Here is a 24,904-nt window from a genome sequence, read left to right as displayed (position 1 = left end):
GCACTAACATCACGACAGCACTAACACTACGACAGCACTAGCGCTACCACAGCACTAACACTACCACAGCAGTAACACTACAGCACTAACACTACCACAGCATTAACACTACCACAGCATTAACACTACCACAGCACTAACACTACCACAGCACTATTATCACCACAGCACTAACACCCCCGCATCACTATCACCACAGCAATAACAATACAGCACTAACACTACCACAGCACTAACACTACCACAGCACTAACATTACTACAGCACCAACATCACCAAAGCACTAACACTACCACAGCATTAACATCACCACAGCACTAACACTACCACAGCACTAACACTATCGCAGCACTAACATCACCACAGCACTAACACTACCACAGCACTAACATCACCACAGCACTAACACTGTCACAGCACTAACACTACCATAGCACTAAAATCAGCACTGCACTAACCCTACCACAGCACTAACAACACCACATCATTAACATCACCACAGCACTAACACTACAGCACTAACACTACCACAGCACTAACACTACAGCACTAACACTACCACAGCACTAACACTACCACAGCACTAACATTATCACAACACTAATATTATCACAACACTAGCACTACCACAGTACTAACACTACCACAGCACTAACACTACCACAACACTAACATTACCACAGCACTAACACCACCACAGCACTAACACTACCACAACACTAACATTACCACAGCACTAACATTACCTCAGCACTAACACTACCACAGCACTAACACTACCACAGCACTAACATTACCACAGCACTAACACTACCACAGCACTAACACTACCACAGTACTAACACTACCACAGCACTAACACTACCACAGAACTAACACTACAGCACTAACACTACCACAGCACTAAGATTACCACAGCACTAACATTGCCACAGCACTAACACTACAGCACTAACACTACAGCAGCACTAACACTACCACAGCACTAACATTACCACAGCACTAGCACTACCACAGCACTAGCACTACCACAGCACTAACACTACCACAGCACTAACACTACCACAGCACTAACACCACCACAGAACTAACATCACCACAGCACTAACACTACCGCAGCACTAACATCACCACAACACTAACACTACCACAGCACTAAAACTACAGCAGCTCTAACACTACAACACTGACACTACCACAGCACTAACATCACCACAGCACTAACACTACCACAGCACTAAAACTACAACAGCACTAACATCACCACAGCACTAAAACTACAACAGCACTAACATTACCACAGCACTACCACTACCACTACACTAACACTACCACAGCACTAACACTACCACAGCACTAACACTACCACAGCACTAACACTTCCACCGCACTAACACTACGACAGCACTAGCACTACCACGGCACTAACATAACCACAGCACTAAACTCACCACAGCACTAACATCACCACAGCACTAACACTACCACAGCACTAACATCACCACAGCACTAACGCTACCACAGCACTAACACTACCGCAGCACTAACATCACCACAACACTAACACGACCACAACACTAACACCACAGCACTAACACTATCACAGCACTAACACTATCATAGCACTAACATCACCACAGCTCTAACACTATCACAGCACTAACACTACCATAGCACTAACATCACCACTGCACTAACTCTACCACAGCACTATCACTACCACAGCACTAACAACACCACGTCACCACAGCACTAACATCACCACAACACTAACACGACCACAACACTAACACCACAGCACTAACACTACCACAGCACAAACATCACCACAGCACTAACACTATCACAGCACTAACACTATCATAGCACTAACATCACCACTGCACTAACTCTACCACAGCACTAACACTACCACGTCACTAACACTACCACAGCACTAACATTACCACAGCACTAATATTACCACAGCACTAGCACTACCACAGAACTAACACTACCACAGCACTAACACTACCACAGCACTAACATTACCACAGCACTAACATTAACACAACACTAACACTTCCACAGCACTAACATTACCACAGCACTAACACTACCACAGCACTAACACTACCACAGTACTAACACTACCACAGCACTAACACTACCACAGCATTAACACTACCACAGCACTAACACTACAGCGCTAACACTACCACAGCACTAACATTACCACAGCACTAACATTACCACAGCACTAACACTACAGCGCTAACACTACCACAGCACTAACATTACCACAGCACTAACATTACCACAGCACTAACATTACCACAGCACTAACTATACAGCACTAACACTACCTCAGCACTATCACTACTACAGCACTAACATTACCACAGCACTAGCACTACCACAGCACTAGCACTAACACTACCACAGCACTAACACTACAGTACTAAGACTACCACAGCACTAACACTACCACAGCACTAACACTAACACTACCACAGCACTAACACTAACACTACCACAGCACTAACATTACCACAGCACTAACATCACCACAACACTAAACTCACCACAGCACTAATACTACCACAGCACTAACACCACCACAGAACTAACATCACCACAGCACTAACACTACCACAGCACTAACACTACCGCAGCACTAACATCACCACAGCACTAACACTACCACAGCACTAACACTACCACAGCACTAACACTACCACATCACTAAAACTACAGCAGCACTAACACTACAGCACTGACACTACCACAGCACTAACATCACAACAGCACTAACACTACAACAGCACTAGCATCACCACAGCACTAACACTACATCACTAACACTACTACAGCACTAAAACTTCCACAGCACTAACACTACCACAACACCAACACTACCACAACACTAACACTACCACAGCACTAACACTACCACAGCACTAACACTACCACAGCACTAACACTACCACCGCACTAACACTACCACAGCACTAGCGCTACCACGGCACTAACATCACCACAGCACTAAACTCACCACAGCACTAACATCACCACAGCACTAACACTACCACAGCACTAACATCACCACAGCACTAACACTACCACAGCACTAACACTTGCACAACACTAACATCACCACAGCACTAACTCTACCACAGCACTAACATCACGACAGCACTAACACTACAACACTAACACTACCACAGCACTAACATCACCACAGCACTAACATCACCACAGCACTAACACTACAGCACTAACACTACCACAGCAGTAACATTATCACAGGACTAGCACTACAGCACTAACACTACCACAGCACTAACATCACCACAGCACTAACACTACCACAACACTAACATTACTACAGCACTAACATCACCACACCACTAACACTACAGCACTAACACTATCACAACACTGACACTACCACAGCAATAACACTACCACAGCACTAGCACTACCACAACACTAACATTACCACATCACTAAACTCACTACAGAACTAACATCACCACAGCACTAACACTACCACAGCACTAACACTACCACAGCACTAACACTACAGCACTAACACTACCAAAGCACTAACATTACCACAGCACTAACACTACAGCACTTACACTACCACAGCACTAACATCTCCACAGCACTACCACAGCACTAACACTACCACAGCACTAGCACTACCACATCACTAACATCACCACAACACTAACACTACCACAGCACTAACACCACCACAGCACTAATACCTCCACAGCACTAACACCACCACAGCACTAATACTACCACAGCACCAACACTACCACAGCACTAACATTACCACAGCACTAACATTACCACAGCACTAACACTACAGCACTAACACTACCACAGCACTAAATATCACAGGACAAACAATACCACAGCACTAACACTACCACAGCACTAGCACTACCACATCACTAACATCACCAACAGCACTAAACTCACTACAGTACTAACATCACCACAGCACTAACACTACCACAGCACTAACACCACCACAGCGCTAATACCACCACAGCACTAACACCACCACAGCACTAATACTACCACATCACCACCACTACCACAGCACTAACACTACCACAGCACTAACACTACCAGAGCACTAGCACTACCACATCACTAACATCACCACAACACTAACACTACCACAGCACTAACACCACCACAGCACTAATACCTCTCTTATACACAACTTTCCTTGTATGAACCTTAGCCCTGGCTTCGTCTCTGTAGATGCCTTCCTCTCCCACTACATTGTAAAATGCTCCAAACTTCAGAACACCCGTGACTTAACCTGAATCCTCATTTTCTTCTTCTTCTTCTTCTTTCTCTTCTTCCTCTTCCCCTTTCCTCTCTCCTTTTCTCCTCTGGGTTGTCTTTCTCTCTCCTGTCTCGTGTTTATGTTCCTTCTTCATTTATTTTATTTCACCACTTCCCCTTTCACGCACCTCGGTGCGCTTGCTCTCCCTCTGTGGGTTTCTAGCTCTCTTGCAGTGCTCCCCTTCCTTTGTATTTGACTGGCTCGTCTTCCTTATTTCCCACTTCTACCACTACCACTACTACTACCTCTTCTTCTTCTACTACAACTACTGATGAAATTAAGACACATGTGCGGCGTCTGGTTGTCTTTGTTGTGGACGTTTCGCCATCCAGTGGCTGGCTGGATGGCGATACGTCTACGGTGGGGATGCCCGGGTGTTGTGCATGTGTCATTTCATCCTGTCGGCATTATATACAATTCTTGTACTACTACTACTACTACTATTACTACTACTACTACCTCCACCTCTTCCTGCCTATATATAGCCGTCCTGCTCCACCTCTGTTAGTGTGACTTTGTCAATGGTCCAAGTCGGACCGAAACGTCGTCGTAAGCTTCTCTCTTTTATGTGCGGGTTATTTGTGTATCTAACATCACTAGCGTGTAAGATTATTTTTGCGCCTTTTAGTACCTTATTCTGGTGTTTCTGGGTCGTGAGGTGGGTCTTGATGGAGTACTTGCAGGCGAGGTTCTGGTCGCAAACATTACACCGGTAAGGTCCCTTATCGTCACCCAGCTGGGTCACTTGACCCACCTGCACAGCCTCGGTCAAGTCTTGCACCAGCTGCCAGCCACCTGCTGCACTAACACCTGCGCCACCCACCTGTAATCGTCACCTAAGTAATGTTAACCTGTCAAAGCGTCAGTTGAGTAATGTTTACCTTCCTAAGGCTGACGTTAAGAAGGCATGAGGGCGTACCTGTTGATGTTGCGGAGTGTAGGTGAGTGTAGCAGGTTGTGGGGGTGATGACGACGCTCGAGGTGACCCCAACTGCAACTTAGTAAAACAATCAAGTTAGTGAGAGCGTCTGCCAAGACGCTTGTCACAAAGTATTCCTCCCATCGTCCCCGAGAAACCAAACACTGCCAGCACAGGAGGATGAGTTACAGGAATATCAAGGTTGTGAAAGGAGCAGAGTTAACTGCAAGAAATTGTGGTGGAAATATAATGAGAAGCGCAGCCAAAGACTAAAACCTAACACCAAGAACTCCCCGAGTCAGTAGTTTTGTCTAGAAAATTGATTAGATGATTTATTAAGCATAAAGACTATCGACGACACCTGAACACCTATCGATGGTAGGTCTGACAAAATATTTAGAGTGAAAGATTAAAACTATTAGAGAAATCAAAATTTTCAGAAATGCATAAACTGCACTGTCACACGATTAATGAGGTTCCAAAAGGTTCAGTGCTGTGACCAGTACTGTTTCTTGTGTACGTAAACAAATTGACAGGAGAACGAGTCAGAGGTAGTAGAACGTCTTCCTCTTCCAGTAGCTGTAGCACTTACTACCTCTTACAGTGGTTGTAGCACTTATTACCTCTTATAATGCTTGTAGCACTTACTACCTCTTACAGTGGTTGTAGCACTTACTACCTCTTATAGTGGTTGTAGCACTTACTACCTCGTTTAATACATTGTTCAACACCATTAGTCTGCGTAAACAAAATTTTCTAGTATATTTTTTTCCTCAGTTTACAACTGTATCATTTTCTTTCCCTATTGAAGATCCTAAGAAATCTCTTCCTTCATGACCTTGTATGTAGTTAACATGTCTCCTCTCTGACTCCCCTCAGCCAACCACCTGGGCTTTTTATAACTTTCTCTTTTAATTCCAGAACCTATTTTGCAGTTTTTCATTTCTTCTGTTCTGTCCACTGTTGCATATTCCAATTTTGTCCTAACATGCTCTACCTCGTGGAATTCTTTTTAGTATTTTCTCAGTCATATATTTGAAGACTTTTTTTAATCACTGTCACCTATTCTGACACCTTCATGTTAAGTATTCCTTGATCCACTGTAGTGGATGATGTAAACAGTGACAACACTGCAACAAAATAAGGAATGACAAAGAAATTATAGAATAAATTAAACAAGGGAAAGATTTGAAACTTTGAAATATATATTGGCAAAAAAAATTATGAGAGAGAGAGAGAGAGAGAGAGAGAGAGAGAGAGAGAGAGAGAGAGAGAGAGAGAGAGAGAGAGAGAGAGAGAGAGAGAGAGAGAGAGAGAGAGAGAGAGGACAGCAATTAATATAACCTAGAGAATATTTAAAAAATTTGAAATGAAAGAATTAGACTATAAGAAAATTGAAAATATTTTTGATGGAATAAGAAAGAACAAAACACCAGAATCAAAATAAAGACAAAAAAAAAAAAAAAAAAAAAAAGCCAGAGAGATTATTATAAGGAAATAAGAGATTATTGCGCCTTGTAGTACCTTATTCTGGTGTTTCTGGGTCGTGAGGTGGGTCTTGATGGAGGTCTTGGAGGCGAGGTTCTGGTCGCAAACATTACACCGGTAAGGTCCCTTCTCGTCACCCAGCTGGGTCACTTGACCCACCTGCACAGCCTCGGTCAAGTCTTGCACCAGCTGCCCACTACCAGCGTTAACAAGTTTGCCACTAAGCTGTAATAACATTGATAATTTTACAGGCTGAAATATAATAATAATAATAATAATAATAATAATAATATTATTATTATTATTATTATTATTATTATTATTATTATTATTAGCAAGTGTAGTTTCTCTGGTGTATAACTGGAGAGAGATCTGGGGGTCAACGACCCCGTGGCCCGGTCTATGACCAGGCCTTATGGTGGACCAGGGCCTGATCAACCAGGCTGCTACTGCTAGCCCCACGCAATCCAACGCACGAACCACAGCCCGGCTGGTCAGGTACTGACTTTAGGTGCCTATCCAGTGCCTGCTGTGTGTTGAGTGTTTCAACATCAGCCATTACAGCGTTCGTATAAATGTTTATATAACATGTTTATACAACGGTTCTTTTAGACTATATGTTTTTTATTGTACTGTTACTTAAACAATTTCCTTCAAATTTCAAGCATATATTAGTGTTTGCCTTTTAATACTATGAATATCTTGCATCATATATTCGACTGAGGTCACTAAAGAAACACAGTCCTATGTGTTACAGAGACCTTCTATGTATGATACAAAGCTACAGCTATTTTAACAACAGAGAACAGAAATACAGACAATGTTTTGGGAAGGCCATCGGCTTGGTTATCAGTGAGGTCTCATCAAAAACCCAGGTGGGGCAACTCAAGGCAGAACATATCTTACGAGTCACATTCCAGACAACATAATGTGGCTATGCTATGCTACACAGACGACATATTAGTCATTTTTACATCAAAGATTGAACATTGACACCGGACTTAACACCATCAACAATGTGGAGCCCACCATAGAATTTCCTATCGAGGAGTTAAACAGCAAGAACTTTCAATTTCTAGATATGCTCCTAAACACAGGCAGTATCAGATTACCCTTTAAGTGGGCAGGAAGTCAACTAGCAAGGACGACTTCACACAGTCACACCATGACTCCAGGACTTCTTGAGATAATAAGGATTGTCAGTCCACAGTTCCTCGAAGAGGAGTTACTACATTAACGCAAATATCCAGGTTCCTACAATTATCACCCTACTTCATCTCGGACTTCAGAAAGCTTTCCCTCCGCATCTTAAATACCACTGCACGTGAGAGCAATTACCAGTTAAGATGTTCTCCCAGTCAGCAACGTAACCAGCAGCATCTCTCGAGCATCATCTATTAATAACTTCGACACAGCAACAAGATCCACCTCCACTGTTGTGGATTTCGTCAAAAGACGTTAACCAGAAGTCAAGACTGGAGCCAGTGTATACATCCCTTGAAGGTGGTGTAAAAATGTATTCCTAGGCGAGACATCTAAAATCCTGGAACATCAAATTAAAGCACATAAATACACGTGAATCCATGCATGATACGTCCTAACACACACACACACACAGGCATCTCATGAAATGGGATGAAACTAGTTTTGTTAATAAGTCGGCCTACAGAGATGGAGTTGCTTGGAAGCAGCCACGATAGCAGTATCTAACACATTCATGAAAAACTCAGGGTTATTCAGCGTCTCTGATGTTACAACAGGCATCCTGCTAGGCCATGAAACCATTTCCTAACCTAACTAGACCCTGTTCATGTGTATGTAACAAGGAAGTATATAATTGACTTACTGAGCCAGCATCATATATTCTTGAATATATGAATATTTTAAAGAATATATAAAAAGAGTGTGGGGATTAAATTACCTGCATGATCCTCATTACATTCACATCAGTAATTTAATTAGGAAGCCAACAAAGATAACTATTATTTATCAATTGCTACAACTCTAAGGCATGTAGGAATATTTTGAAACACCCTAGGTCACAAGGAGAATGTCTCTCTTCGACACCCACTATCCTCATACATTCCCACATCTACTGTGGACCTATAAATATTAACATCAAATTTAATAAACACAACCAGTAATTCTGGTAATATTTACATTTAAATTATGTGGACTATAATTAGGTAGACTGACAGAAGGACGGGGTGGGGGGTGAGAATACATGTATTTATACATCATATGAGAAAAATATTTATATGTTACCACCGCTCACCAAATTTGTCTGGAGGTCGCCTGGTGCAGCTAGATCACCCACAACTCCTGCCTAGATATGAGGAACCTAACTGGCCAGAAGTTCAACATATAAAGTGCAGTATACTTAGCTGTGGGCGTTGATGACTTCTTATAATCCCCTTTTACCATCTAATTTCCAAGTCCTGCCAAGTCGCTGGTTTCACACATTCTACAGGACTGTAACTCCGATTCTTCTTGCTCCTATTTGGGAGGCTTAAACCCCATTTAGCTTCCAGAGCCTCTAAATAATTCCCTCAAATTTCAATGTCGTCTTGTTCCTCAAATTCCAATATGGAGTCCTCTCTCCACCCAACGCTACTTTGTTTGCTGGTTCCCCTTTTAATTCCTAAATTAATTTTAACCAATAACAATATGTTTCACTGAATTGCATGCTAAATTTATGTATGGTTGCAGAATATTCAAAATTTTCCACACTGCGGCCGGGCAGAGTTTGTTGCTAAACGACTTAAATTTCTCCTTCCTCCAGGAGACGATTCCTTATTACAATTTCATCTTCTTGCCACAATGTTCGATGTTGTTCAGTATCAATTAACACATTGTCACCTGGTTGAGTGTTCTGTCAATTTACTGCCTCTGACGCACCATAAAAGCGTTCATGTAGTGTTAGAAGATACTCTTTATACCACACAGTAGACCAATGATTAATTACTTTATTTAACATCTTAAATTTATCACCCAACACCACCGCATCACTATAATCTTCATCACTTTCTTCAGGATTATCTCTATAGACAGGGGCAGCTTCCAATTTCCGTTCACATATTAGGTGAGGTGTTAGTACGTCTGCGTCAGGAGTATCACTCACGTATGAGAGAGGGCGATTGTTTATCCGATTCTCCACCTCCACCAACGCTGCACATAATTCCTCCAAATTAATTCTCTTCCTGTGTAGCACTTTACGGAGACACCTCTTCATTGTGCCTATCAGTCTTTTGTAGAGCCCCCCACCCCTGCCAGGGGGCTCTGGGAGTAATAAACTTCCAGGCACACCCTTGCTGTTGGTGAGCACCAACAATAATAATAATAATAATAATAATAATAAGTAATAAAACGACATTGAGAAACAGTAATATTCCAAGCGTTTTCGTGATTTGTCACATCGTCAAGGAACATCATATACCGTACTAACTAAAATTAGACTATTTATGTTATCTATACACGACTAAAACTGTGGTAAAAATTACGTACATGGCTATAATGGATTGATGTAAGTAACATCCGATGTACTCACTGATATGATTTAATTACACCAATAAGGAGACAATGTCACGTAGGCAACCATCAGCTAAACTCTCACCATACTCACTCACCTGTAAACAATGCTTAGTGTTGCTGAAGATCTGTGCACTTTGGTGAATGAATGTGTCAAGTGTGGCAGGTCGTGCAGGGAACGACGGTGTTTGAAGTGACACAAACTGCAAGTGTGCACAACTAAGTTAGAGCTTCTGTCAAGACCTGACGAACAAAACACCACCACCAATAATGAGATGATGATGATGATGATGATGATGATGATGATGATGATGATGATGATGATGATGATGATAATTATAACAATAATTAATAATAATTATTTCTATGAAGTTATATAATTGATATAGGATCAGTTGACATTGATGACATACTTATAGAGATGCCCTAGTTATGCAGCCTCAAGATTAATTTATACATAATATAATAATAACTTATACAAGGTTAAGTTGCTTTACATGAATGATAAAGTTAACAATCACTGACATTAACTCAAACAATTTGGTTTATGAGAATGATTTTTGGGATTTTTTTGTGAGACTATTATAATGTTTGTAGTGGTTATGACTTACGACGTTGAAACACATTGTTGATAGAACAACAGCTAAAATATTAAAATATTAAAATACAAATATTGAATACAAATATTAAAATATTAAACTGGGCATTTAAGTCATTTGAAGGAGGTGCTATTCAACTATTTTTTTTTTTTGGCAGATTGCGTTTTCTGGAGTGGAATTCCAAATGTTAGGTTGTTTTATTTACATGCTTTTAAATAGCTTCTGGTTGAACACATGCTATTGTATGTTCCTATTCTGCATTCGGCTTTGTTATTGAGTGTCAGCCTTGATATCGTGTGAGTATTCTACAGTCGTACAGCGCATAGCGGCTTGAGCGTGTATTGCAATAACGTGTTACTTTGGGGTTAATGCCACCTAGACAAGTCAGATGGTTAGTGTCTGAATTCAATCTACTAAACCTGCTCAAGTTTTCTCTACAGCGTTGTTGGCGAACTGTTCGCTCAGTCGGCATTGAGTATTGAAGCACTCTTACTGCTGCGCAGCTTCGTGACCTTATAAGAGTCAAACTTCGAGCAGAGGAGATGGTGCACCAGATTCCTCTTTCTCCCTCTACAGGAGTTAAGTGTAGATCCCCGCTGAGGTTTTTGCAAAAAAAAAAAAAAAAAGAAAAAAAATGAGGGACATGCAACTCCTGAGCAGAACCAACAGTCTGAAGCGTCAGGGTTGTCTGGAAGTGAGTCAGCTTCATTGGCACTTGAGTTAGCAAAAATCAATCTTGAGGAGACCAAGGAACAGCGAGCATATGCTAAGGAATGGTTTGATAAACAGAAGAAGAAGAGGCAGTTTACTAATAAGCTGTAAAAGACTTTAGATTGCAAAAAAGCAGTACAGCTCATTCTTCGTTTTACTGAAGCCAAGCCTGAACAGTTTTTTGAAGCATTCGAAAAGCAGGCCCGAGCCATAAGGTGGCCTCTACAGCATTGGGCGTCATTGGTGCAGACAGCGTTGTTTGGTAAGGCACAGGAGTTTACATCAATGTTAAATGACACTGACTTTGGCAATTACTGCATGGCGAAAACCACGGTTCCTGGTGCTTATCAATGTATTCCTGCCAAGTACAGAAAGGAATTCAAGCTAGGCAGATGACAGCTGGGGCAGTCGTGTGCTGATTTTGTGAGACAGCAGACCAAAGCCGTTACCAAGTGGTACCGGGCAAGTGGTGTCACTAACTTTGACGATTTAGTGCAATTAATATTGGTGGATAACCTACTGGAGTCTGTTGGAGCAGAGGTTCGAGTCTTCCTACAAGATCACTCCTTGGCTACTGCATTGGAGGCAGCCAAGTTCGCTGATACTTTTGAAATTAACCACTCCTTGTCCGAGGGGTCTCATCTCTCTTTTTAACAGCTTGGCATGTGCAGAGATCGTCAAAGAAGAACCCCTGATTGGAGGATGAAGTGCTAGGATAAAGGAGAATGATGACGTCAGCCAACTAAGTCACCTGGTGAGCCACATCACTCAACTCATGGTCAGCCTAGTGAGCCATGACATCAGTACCCCAAGTGGCGCCAGCCATAACATCAGCAAGGAACTAAGGTCAAAAATGAGGTAGTATGCTTCCACTGTAATATATCAGGCCACATCAGGCCTAACTGCCCGAATAAACCCCAGCCATTAGGGAAAATTTATAATGTCACTAGTAATATGACCCTGAAAGAAGCAGAGCAGGGGATGGCCCCATACTATAGTAATTGTCAAATATCCCTTCAGGAAAATTCAAAGAAAACTGAAGTCAGAACCTTTAGGGATACTGGAGCATATTGCTCACTGATAAGAGAGTACTTCCACTTTCTGAACACACCTCGTTGCAATCCTCTGTTCCTTTAGAAGCTTTTGGAGGAGCAGTGTTTTCTGTCCCTTTATATAAAATATATGTGCAGAGTAAATATTACACTGGATATTTAACTGTAGGTGTTTCTGATGGATTTCTTATGAAAGATGCCGTGTTATTACTGGGTAATAACATTAATTCCATTACATGTCCAGATCCTATAATGACTAATTCTTCTCCGATGTTGGTCATAACTCGGGCAAAATCCCAAGGGATCTCTGATGAGAATGCTAACCTATCCTTGGACGACTCTGATCTCAGAATAGCCAATTTGTTTTACGAGGAAAACTGGCCAGGGCCTCCTAAATTTAGTGAACAGACCCAGATCAAGCCTTCCTATTCCAAGGTTGCCAGATGTCTCTGTTTCCATGCCCGAGGGACTGTCCTTCCGAGAGGAACAGTGAAAAGACCGTTCATTGAATTTCACTTTTCAGGCAGCAATGGGTAAATCCTTCTCAGATCATCCAGTCAAATATAAAATTAAAAACATCTTAATCTGCACTGAGACTGGTAAGAAGGTGAAGGGAAGGCAAAAGACAGTTAGGTTAGTAGTTCCAAAAAAATTTAGACCACAAATATTGAATATAGCTCATAACTCTTCGTTAGGAGGGCACTTAAAAATTACTAAAACCCTGTATAGAATATTAAAAGAATTCTTCTGGCCAAAATTAAGGCAGGATGTGAAGAATCATATCCACTGTTGTAGAGAATGTCAGCAAGTAGGAAAACCTGGACATTCCATTAAACCTGCACCTCTCCATCCTTTACCTGTCGATGGAGAACCTTTTGCAGAATTAATCATAGATTGTGTAGGTCCACTACCTACGTCCAAATCTGGGAATCAGTACTTATTTACTATTATGGATAGAGTTAATATATACCCAGAAGCAATCCCCATGCACAGTATCAATACTAAAGCAATTCTTAAAGCTTTAACTAAGTTTATTTCTTGCTTTAGCATTTTTAAATCTGCCTAAAGTGATCAAGGTACTAACTTAACTGTCAAAGCTTTTAGGGAAGCATTATTAGGCTAGGAATAATTCACAACTTATCCACTGCCTATTATCCTCAGTCCCAAGGCGCCTTGGAAAGATTCCGCCAGCCGTTAAAAACCATGAGGAGAACGTTTTGTATACAGTTTCCTACAGACTGGGATGAATCACTACCTTTGTTGCTGTTCTCAATAAGGAAAACCGTGCAGGAGTCCACAGGGTATAGTCCATTTGAGCTGATCTTTGGGCACAATGTACAAGGTCCTCTTTGGGTGCTCAAGGTAGGATGGATGGGAGAAGACGCCTGCTCAACACTCTACAACCCTTTTTCAAGGATGCAGGTGGCACGTCAATTGGCTAAGGCTAACTTAAAGGCAGCTCAAAACACGATGAAACAGAGGTATGACAGAAATTCAAAGTTTCCCTCCTTCCGTCCAGGAGACAAGGTGTTGGTACAGGAACCTATACCTGGTCACACCTTAAAAGCTAGATTTACAGGACCTATGCAAAGTGTAAGTAAATGGTCTGGTGTAAATTATGTGGTATCTCCCTTTGACAAGGCCTCAAAAGCTAAAACCTACCACATTAATCAGATAAAGTCCCAATAATGACTCTGTCCTCTGTCCTCTGCCTCTGTAGATGACCCTGACTCTTTGCACTCTATTTCTGAGATTAATGTAAAACTTCCCAATTCCGTCCTCCTCAACGACCCTAGCCCTTTAATGGTGGGGCTGTCTAAGAATCAAGTAACAGGTTTAACTGCACTCCTACAATCTTACCCTGATATCTTTTTGGACGTTCTGAAGAAATGTACACTAGGATATCATGATGTAGATGTTGGAAACTCTAAATCTATTAAACTCTACCCTTACAGAGCTAATCCTGAAAAACAGAGGCTACTTCAGCAGGAGGTAGACTTTCTGTTAGAGAATGGGTTAGTGGAGGAATCATCTAGTCCATGGGCTTCACCGTGCATCCTTGTTAAGAATGCTAATGGAGGTTTTCGAATGTGCACAGACTCTGTAAGGTGAATGAGGTTACCATTCCAGATGCTTACCCTCTGCCACATTTAGATGATGAAATCATCTTCGTTGGTAAGACTATCTTTGTCTCTAAATTAGACCTCCTTAAAGGTTACTATCAGGTATCTTTGACAGATAAGGCGAAGGAAATCTCAGCCTTCATAATTCCAGGTCATTATCAATATACTGTTACTCCCTTTGGAATGAAAAGCTCACCTGCATCATTCCAGAAACTGGTCCATCAGGCTATTAAAGGACTTGAAGGCACGGCAGCTTATGTAGATGACATAGTTATAGTGTCAGATAATTGGGACATGATTAGGATTCTAGCACTTAACTGTTAATTTAGCCCAGTCATCCTTTGACCAGTCTATTATTAACTTTTTGGGCCATGAAGTAGGTAGTGGTAAAGTGGCCCTTAAATTTGCTTGAATTCTTGCCATTAAAAATTATCCAGTACCTCAGGATAGGAAATCCCTCCAACATTTCCTAGGTATGGTAGGATTTTATAGAAGATTCTGTAAAAGTTTTGCAGATGTTATAGCCCCTCTAACCTCACTTACCAGTCACAAAGTCCCCTTTAAGTGGACCTCGGAGTGTCAAGATTCTTTCAACAAAGCCAAACTAATTCTTTGTACTGCACCCGTTCTCCTGTCTCCTGATTTCTCAAAAGCTTTCATATTACAGGTTGATGCCTGTGAGTCTGGGATGGGGGCAGTACTTCTGCAATCTGGGGACGATGGGTTGCAGCCTGTGGCTTATTTCTGAGCCAAGTATCAGCCACACCAGAGGGCCTACTCCACAATTGAAAAAAAAAGCCCTTGCTCTGATAATGGCCTTGGATAATTTTGAAGTATATATGGGCCAGACCTCTCAGGTGGTCACAGTCTATAGTGACCACAATCCTCTGGTCTATATTCAACATATGAAGAACCACAACACAAGACTCATGATATGGAGTCTCCAGCTGTAACCTTATAACATAAAAATTTGTCACATCGCCGGCAAAGAAAATAAGCTGGCTGATTCCCTATCCCACATTTAATGTATTAGGTTAGGATGTGTTAGGGACTTTGGGTAAAAAACGTTAGCTCTTTTTTTCCCCTTTTTGTATATACTGAATATTTAATGCTATGGGTTTTTTTTTTAGTGAGGGGATATTCTGCTACTGTCCTCAGGTATCTTGGACCTACATTAACCCTACTATCTGCTGTCTTACTCTAAGTTTAGATTTTCGTTTTATATCATGAAAAAAGCTGAGTTCTATCTAATGAGTTGGATGGTTAAGAGGATAGGCAGTTCCATTATACTGTTCCATGGTGGCACTTTTTACCCATGAAGGTGGAAGCCTAGTCCTGAGCTCTCTTGAGGTGGGGGTGTGGCATGCAAAGAGTATGTAACCTTTATTTGGAGTATGTCCACATTCTCACATAAGCTATCTCCCCAACCAGCGAACCAGGCACTAAGGGTCTGACGATCGGGGCCTAGGTTCAGTACCTAGGTTCAGCCAGTCATAATGTGGATCTGGCAATTGTGAAGGTGACGTGGTTACCACTCACGTTCTAACCCTTGTCATTTTCATTCTGCTGGTGGTTGAAGCACGGTTATCTCTTATCTCTTGATTGCTGTTCTGCCTTGACTACTGTGGCTTGCATTAATACCTATTTGCTGTACATAGTGTATATAGTGTACATCTGTTTATACTTGGTGAAGGAAAATACAGTTCAAAGTTTTCTGCTGTGTTTATTTTGCTCCAAGTTCCCTTTCTACATCTAAGATACAGACCTTGATTACCTGGGTCGTAATAGTCGGCAAGTACAGGAACATAAGCCAACAGTAACAATTTGTCCCAGTGGTATCAGAGACCTTGGGATCATGGGGGAAAAATGCCACACATTTCCTTAAAGAACTGGGTTCCAGACTCAACACCACCAGGGACCCAAGGGCAGTCACTTTCATGTTCCAGCACCTCAGCATGGCCATCCAGAGGGAAAATACATGCTGCATAATGGGTTTGCATCTGGCTTTGGTGGAGCTGGAGGAGATTCAAAATCTTTGATATATTGTACCAATGTATTCATGTTTGTGTTTTCTATCAATGTATTCTGTCTATTAATAAAGTACATATATACTATAAATTACAGGGGGTGGTAGGAGAAGAAAATATTTAAACAGCTCCAGGAAGAACCTTGAGCTTTCCCTGAAATACGTTTATTTTTTCCTCTGAGGATGAGTGTCCCCAGCAAAGTTCTAGGGGTGGCATCTCCCTTATATATATACAGTGGACCCCCGGTTAACGATATTTTTTCACTCCAGTAGTATGTTCAGGTGCCAGTACTGACCGAATTTGTTCCCATAAGGAATATTGTGAAGTAGATTAGTCCATTTCAGACCCCCAAACATACACGTACAAACGCACTTACATAAATACACTTACATAATTGGTCGCATTCGGAGGTGATCGTTATGCGGGGGTCCACTGTATATATATATATATATATATATATATATATACATATATATATATATATATATATATATATATATATATATTTATATATATATTTATATATATATATTTCGTGCCGAATAGGTAACACTGGTAATTTAGCAAGAACTTACTTAAAATTAAGTCCCTTCTAAAATTTTCTCTTTTAAATTTAAAGATACTTTCTTTTCATTTATGTTAATGTGAAAAATAATAATTTTCTACCAAAAGAAACTTAGAAAACTTACCTAACCTTATTATAACAAGCTCAATTTAATTGATCCTAATCCAACTAAATTTATTTTAGATAAGTTTACAGCAATTTAATAATAAATAAACTAAACAAAATATATTATTTCGTTACATTCAGAATATTTTTTCCGAAATTACTGCACACACAAATTTTCGCTTGTCCTATTCGGCAAGAAGTGCATTGCTATTTAATCCAAAATCGCAAGTTTTCCTTATTCGGTACAACATTTATATATATTCCTTTTTTGGTATGACATATATATATATATATATATATATATATATATATATATATATATATATATATATATATATATATATATATATATTGGGAGAAGAGGTGACGAGTGGCGTTCATGATGCAAACAGTCGCAGACAGGCGATCTTAACTATGCAGGACAAGCCACGGGGTGTTGGAAATCTTTAGCTCAAGTACTTTCACACTTCCCAGTGCGTCATCAGGAGCTGTGTAATGTTGCAAGAGAGCAACCAAAGCAGGAAGAGAGGTCTCAGAGTAGCGTAGGTGTCACCAGCCGTGGTTACCCTTAGACAGGGTTGGTGGTCAGTGCCAACCCCACCCTTCCATCATCCCCCTACTCCCCGTATGGGGTAGGTGGGTTTCTGAGATATCAAGTATGAAATTATAAGATATAAAAAGCCAGCCCTAAGCTTTTTCTAATTGTTTATAACAAGTCATGCATATATATATATATATATATATATATATATATATATATATATATATATATATATATATATATATATATATATATATATATATGTGTGTGTGTGTGTGTGTGTGTGTGTGTGTGTGTGTGTCGTGCCGAATAGGCAGAACTTGCGATTTTGGCTTAAATAGCAAGGCTCATGTTGCCATATAAGACGAATGAAAATTTGTGTATGCAATAATTTCACAAAAATCATTCTGAACCTAACGAAAAAAATATGTTTCATTGTGTTTGTTTAGTATTAAATTATTGTAAACGTATTTAAAATATATTTAGTTAGGTTAGGCTAAAATTAATTGCGCTTGTTACCATAAGGTTAGGTAAGTTTTCTAAGATTCTTTTGGTGCAAAATTATAAATTTTTACATCAACATTAATGAAAAAAATATATCTTTAAACGTACAAGAGAAAATTTTAGAAAGGACTTAATTTTAAATGAGTTCTTGCTAATTGACCAGTTTTACATATTCGGCACGACATATATATATGTATATATATATATATATATATGTATATATATATATATATATATATATATGTGTGTGTGTGTGTGTGTGTGTATTCAGATATTTGGGAGTGGACGTGTCAGCGGATGGGTCTATGAAAGATGAGGTGAATCATAGAACTGATGAGGGGAAAAGGGTGAGCAGTGCACTTAGGAGTCTGTGGAGACAAAGAACTTTGTCCTTGGAGGCAAAGAGGGGAATGTATGAGAGTATAGTTTTACCAACGCTCTTATATGGGTGTGAAGCATGGGTGATGAATGTTGCAGCGAGGAGAAGGCTGGAGGCAGTGGAGATGTCATGTCTGAGGGCAATGTGTGGTGTGAATATAATGCAGAGAATTCGTAGTTTGGAAGTTAGGAGGAGGTGCGGGATTACCAAAACTGTTGTCCAGAGGGCTGAGGAAGGGTTCTTGAGGTGGTTCGGACATGTAGAGAGAATGGAGCGAAACAGAATGACTTCAAGAGTGTATCAGTCTGTAGTGGAAGGAAGGTGGGGTAGGGGTCGGCCTAGGAAAGGTTGGAGGGAGAGGGTAAAGGAGGTTTTGTGTGCGAGGGGCTTGGACTTCCAGCAGGCATGCGTGAGCGTGTTTGACAGGAGTGAATGGAAACAAATGGTTTTTAATACTTGACGTGCTGTTGGAGTGTGAGCAAAGTAACATTTATGAAGGGATTCAGGAAAACCGGCAGGCCGGACTTGAGTCCTGGAGATGGGAAGTACAGTGCCTGCACTCTGAAGGAGGGGTGTTAATGTTGCAGTTTAAAAACTGTAGTGTAAAGCACCCTTCTGGCGAGACAGTGATGGAGTGAATGATGGTGAAAGTTTTTCTTTTTCGGGCCACCCTGCCTTGGTGGAAATCGGCCAGTGTGGTAATATATTAAAATATAATATATATATATATATATATATATATATATATATATATATATATATATATATATATATATATATATATATATATATATATATATATATATATATATATATATATATATATATATATATATATATATATATATATATATATATATATATATATATATATATATATATGTAATATATATATATATATATATATATATATATATATATATATATATATATATATATATATATATATATATATATATATGTGTGTGTGTGTGTGTGTGTGTGTGTGTGTGTGTGTATGTGTGTGTGTATGGAAAACAACCACTGTGAAAGAAAATGAAATTCCAAGTGCTTTCGTGACTTCTCACATTATCAAGGAACTATAAAAAACAAAACATCAAAGGAAGGCTTATAAATAGTCAAGACAAAACCTCACCATCATGTGATGTAGCAGGGGGGTATGGAACGTGTGGATAATTGGGGAATATGGGAGTAAAGGGAGTGAATAGGTAAGAGTTAGTCAGGAGAGGCGAATCGAATGATTAGCAGAGGTAATGTAAGGTCAATGGTGACTACACCATCACCTCTCATTATCTCTACCACCACACTACTCACCTTCTCAGAGCTTGAAATAAAACAATGAATAAAAGAATAAATAACGGGGACAGTGAATATTACTATTCCACTCACAGTTTATTATTAAGTCCTTGTACAATAATATATTTGGGAACAGGAGAACATCTATTGGGTTTAGATAAATGGGGTGGTACATATAAGCAGTGAGACAGGGAATACAATCAACTGACGAAACAGAATATAAATTACAATATAGTTCAGAGGACAGTTCACCACAGGAACTAAGTCACACACACTAGCCACATGTCCCCAAGACCTACACAGCACAAGTATTGCTCCAAGCCAGTATTCTGCCCAATGTCTCCAACAGAATCTCTTCCCAAGACTCTCCAGCTCAGCTCTGCACACAGGCCAGAGCTCCACTCGACTCCCTGATCATGCTGATCGTTGGGCTTATATGAAACTTCAAGCACCCCCCACAATGGGTTGTGCACTACGTGTTTTGACCTGACGCTGAGATCTGATGCTGTCAAGACCAAAAGACCTCAGACTTAAGCCGAAAGTCGTGTCTGACAGCTATTTGCCAAGGCAAGGTGTGACCATTTAATTAGGTTAAATTAGGTGTCCCTTAGAGACCTCAAAATCACAGTTGGACTACATCACAATTACGTCACCACAACAAAGCTACACCCTTGCCTATATATGCCTTGTTTTGATGTTTTGTTTTTTATACATCTTTGATAATGTGAGAAGTCACGAAGTCGCTTGGAATATTGCTATTCTTTCACAGAGGTTCTTCTGCATATTCTGATATCACCTGTTTACTGTGATCATATATATATATATATATATATATATATATATATATATATATATATATATATATATATATATATATATATATATATATATATATATATATATATATGCAAAACAACCACTGTGAAAGAATAGTGAAATTCCAAGAGCTTTCGTGACTACTCACATTATCAAGGAACAATAAAAGTAATACATCAAAGGAAGATATATAAAGGGTCTAGACCACACCTCACCATCACATCCCACAACAAAGCAACACCTGACGCACGACTCATAAGAAAGAGAACACTGCAGCAGGCCCGCTGGCCCAACTAGATAAGTCCTTCACGGCAACCCACAGACTATTCTTCACAAGAATTAAGTTATTATTTGTCCAATATACCATTAATACCAAATACCATTAATTATAAATGGATCTAATTTATATAAACCAAAGGAAATATTCATATTATTCTCAAAACTGCTTTTTATGAAACAAGATTCAATTATAAATAACAAAAAAGGCACAATACCGTGACTGGAACAATTCACAAATAACCCGCACATAGAAGAGAGGAGCTTACGACGACGTTTCGGTCCGACTTGGACCGACTTACAAAGTCACACTGTGACTTTGTAAATGGTCCAGGTCTGACCGAAACGTCGTCGTAAGCTCCTCTCTTCTATGTGCGGGTTATTTGTGTAAGATTCAATTATATTCCTGTCAACCATGGACTTGCTTGATACAACTTAATCAACTTTTTGAAAATCAATTGGATGGTTAAAATCTCTTACATGAGTAAATAGAGCATTGGAATCTTGTCCAGTTCTAATGCTATATTTATGTTGTTTTAATCTTAGTTCGAGACTTTTACCAGTTTGACCGTAATAAACTTTATCGCAAATTTTACAAGGAATCTTGAAGACACATCCGTCACCATTTTGGGGGGAATTCTTTCTCAAAAGTTTTTTTACTGTTTCAAGATTTTTAAATACAACTTTGATATTAAAAGTTTTAAGAAGAGAAGGCATATCAACCAACTTTTCATGGTAAGGGAGAACCAACAGAATTTTAGGTGAATAAGGTTGGTTGTCCCTTTTTGGATTGTAAAAAGTATTTCTAGCAATTTTAAAAGATTTATCAATTACGTTTATTGGGTATTTCAGATCATTAGCTATTTCATAAATTTTGGATATTTCTTCATCTATGAACTCTGGACTACAAATACGCAAAGCTCTCAAAAATATTGATGAGAAAATAGACAGTTTAACTGTATCTTGATTTGAAGAATAATAGTGGACATAGGAACAGTTATTTGTAGGTTTTGTGTAAGTTTTAAATTTGAATTCATTATTATCCTTAATAATTAAAACATCTAGAAAAGGCAATGAGTTATTTTCCTCAAACTCAACAGTAAAGTTTATAGAATGGGCTAAGCTATTTAATTTGCCAAGGAAATGGTGTATATCTACTTTCTTGGGCATAAGACACAAAATATCAACATATCTGAACCATTTAGCTCTATTAGGGAGGATTGTGTTAAGCAATCTTGTTTCAAAAAATTCCATGTATAGGTTACTATGAACAGGTGAAAGAGGATTTCCCATTGCCATACCAAACTTCTGAGTGTAAGACTTATCATTAAATACAAATTTTGCATCAACAATGCAAATTTTAATAAGTTTAATGATAGTAGGAACTGGCAATGGTAAATCATAATTAACAAGTTCTTCAGATAAGAAACTTAATAAACCATCAACAGGAACTTTCGTAAACAAGGAAGTAACATCAAAATTTTTATTGCTCCTTGATAATGTGAGTAGTCACGAATGCTCTTGGAGATTCACTATTCTTTCACAGTGGTTATATATATATATATATATATATATACATATATATATATATATATATATATATATATATATATATATATATATATATATATATATATAAATACATATATATATATATATATATATATATATATATATATATATATATATATATATATATATATATATATATATATATATATATATATATATATATATAATACCATGAATTAAGGAAAGATCCTAGACTTCAACTTACGAAAGCAGACAAAGCAAATGCGATAGTAATTATGGACAAGGTAGATTATAGGGAAAAAACATGGTAATAGGTGAGAGGGAAACTCACACGCCTCTTATCAAGAGCTTTGTTCACCGGGGATTACTGCGTCTTTTAGTACCTTATTCTGGTGTTTCTGTGTGTAGAGGTGAGCCTTGATGGAGGACTTGGAGGCGAGGTTCTGGTCGCAAACATTACACCGGTAAGGTCCACTGTCAGCACCCAGCCTGCTGACCTGACCCACCTGCAGAGCATCATTCAGGTCTTGTACCAGCACCCACCTACCTGCACCACCCACCTGTAATGACAAATATTCCTTGTGTGTGTGTGGATGTATTTTCAGCAAAACACACACTCACACACACACACACACACACACACACACACACACACACACACACACACACACACACACACACACACACACACACGGTTAGGAAGTATTTCTTCAGACATTTAGTTGTCAGGAAGTGGAACTATCTGGAGAGTGATGTAATGGAGGCAAGATCCATACATAACTTTAAGAAGAGATACGATACAGCTCATGGAGTAGGGAGAGAGTGGGCCTAGTAGCGTCCAGCAAAGAGGCGGGGCCAGGAGCTGTCACTCGACCTCAGCAACGACAAATAGGTAAGTACATACATTGCACACAATAAAGGGCCAAGTGTATATCGACCAGAACCTTTGACAAATGGTAACTAATACATAGATGACTTTTATCATAGTTGATGTTATCATAGTTGATGTTATCTAGTTGATGTTATCAAAGTTGATGTTATCATAGTTGATGTTATCATAGTTGATGTTATCATAGTTGATGTTATCATAGTTGGTGTTATCATAGTTGATGTTATCATAGTTGATGCTATCATAGTTGATGTTATCATAGTTGATGTTATCATAGTCGATGTTATCATAGTTGATGTTATCATAGTTGATGTTATCATTGTTGATGTTATCATAGTTGATGTTATCATTGTTGATGTTATCATTGTTGATGTTATCATAGTTGATGTTATCATAGTTGATGTTATCATAGTTGATGTTATCATAGTTGATGTTATCATAGTTGATGTTATCATAGGTGGTGTTATCATAGTTGATGTTATCATTGTTGATGTTATCATAGTTGATGTTATCATTGTTGATGTTATCATAGTTGATGTTATCATTGTTGATGTTTCATAGTTGATGTTATCATAGTTGATGTTATCATAGTTGATGTTATCATAGTTGATGTTATCATAGTTGATGTTATCATAGTTGATGTTATCATAGGTGGTGTTATCATAGTTGATGTTATCATTGTTGATGTTATCATAGTTGATGTTATCATTGTTGATGTTATCATAGTTGATGTTATCATTGTTGATGTTTCATAGTTGATGTTATCATAGTTGATGTTATCATAGTTGATGTTATCATAGTTGATGTTATCATAGTTGATGTTATCATTGTTGAAGTTATCATAGTTGATGTTATCATTGTTGATGTTATCATAGTTGATGTTATCATTGTTGATGTTATCATAGTTGATGTTATCATAGTTGATGTTATCATAGTTGATGTTATCATAGTTGATGTTATCATAGATGATGTTATCATTTTTGATGTTATCATAGTTGATGTTATCATTGTTGTTATCATTGTTGATGCTATCATAGTTGATGTTATCATTGTTGATGTTATCATTGTTGATGTTATCATAGTTGATGTTATCATTGTTGATGTTATCATAGTTGATGTTATCATAGTTGATGTTATCATAGTTGATGTTATCATTGTTGATGCTATCATAGTTGATGTTATCATTGTTGATGTTATCA

The 24,904-nt window shown here is 39.0% G+C and overlaps 1 protein-coding gene across 6 annotated transcripts in view; it reads right to left on the bottom strand.

Moving 5' to 3' along the window:
* LOC138853125 (zinc finger homeobox protein 2-like) overlaps positions 1 to 24,904 on the bottom strand; it is an 88,896-nt gene that overhangs the window by 51,962 nt on the left and 12,030 nt on the right. For 5 of the 6 annotated variants that reach the window (XM_070087927.1, XM_070087925.1, XM_070087922.1 and 2 more), the window contains exons 2-6: positions 23,200 to 23,376; positions 10,388 to 10,492; positions 6,798 to 6,986; positions 5,274 to 5,351; positions 4,986 to 5,177 (exon numbers count right to left, since the gene is read on the bottom strand). In XM_070087927.1, the coding sequence (XP_069944028.1) occupies positions 4,986 to 5,177; positions 5,274 to 5,351; positions 6,798 to 6,986; positions 10,388 to 10,492; positions 23,200 to 23,376 (741 nt within the window). The remainder of the gene's footprint in view (positions 1 to 4,985; positions 5,178 to 5,273; positions 5,352 to 6,797; positions 6,987 to 10,387; positions 10,493 to 23,199; positions 23,377 to 24,904) is intronic. The other variant, XM_070087926.1, reaches the window with a different exon arrangement.

This window comes from Cherax quadricarinatus, chromosome 23 (assembly GCF_038502225.1).
Source record: "Cherax quadricarinatus isolate ZL_2023a chromosome 23, ASM3850222v1, whole genome shotgun sequence".
NCBI classification, from domain to species: Eukaryota; Metazoa; Arthropoda; class Malacostraca; order Decapoda; family Parastacidae; genus Cherax; species Cherax quadricarinatus.
Note: the sequence above shows the minus strand (reverse complement) of the source record. Positions and strands in the feature narration are given on the sequence as shown.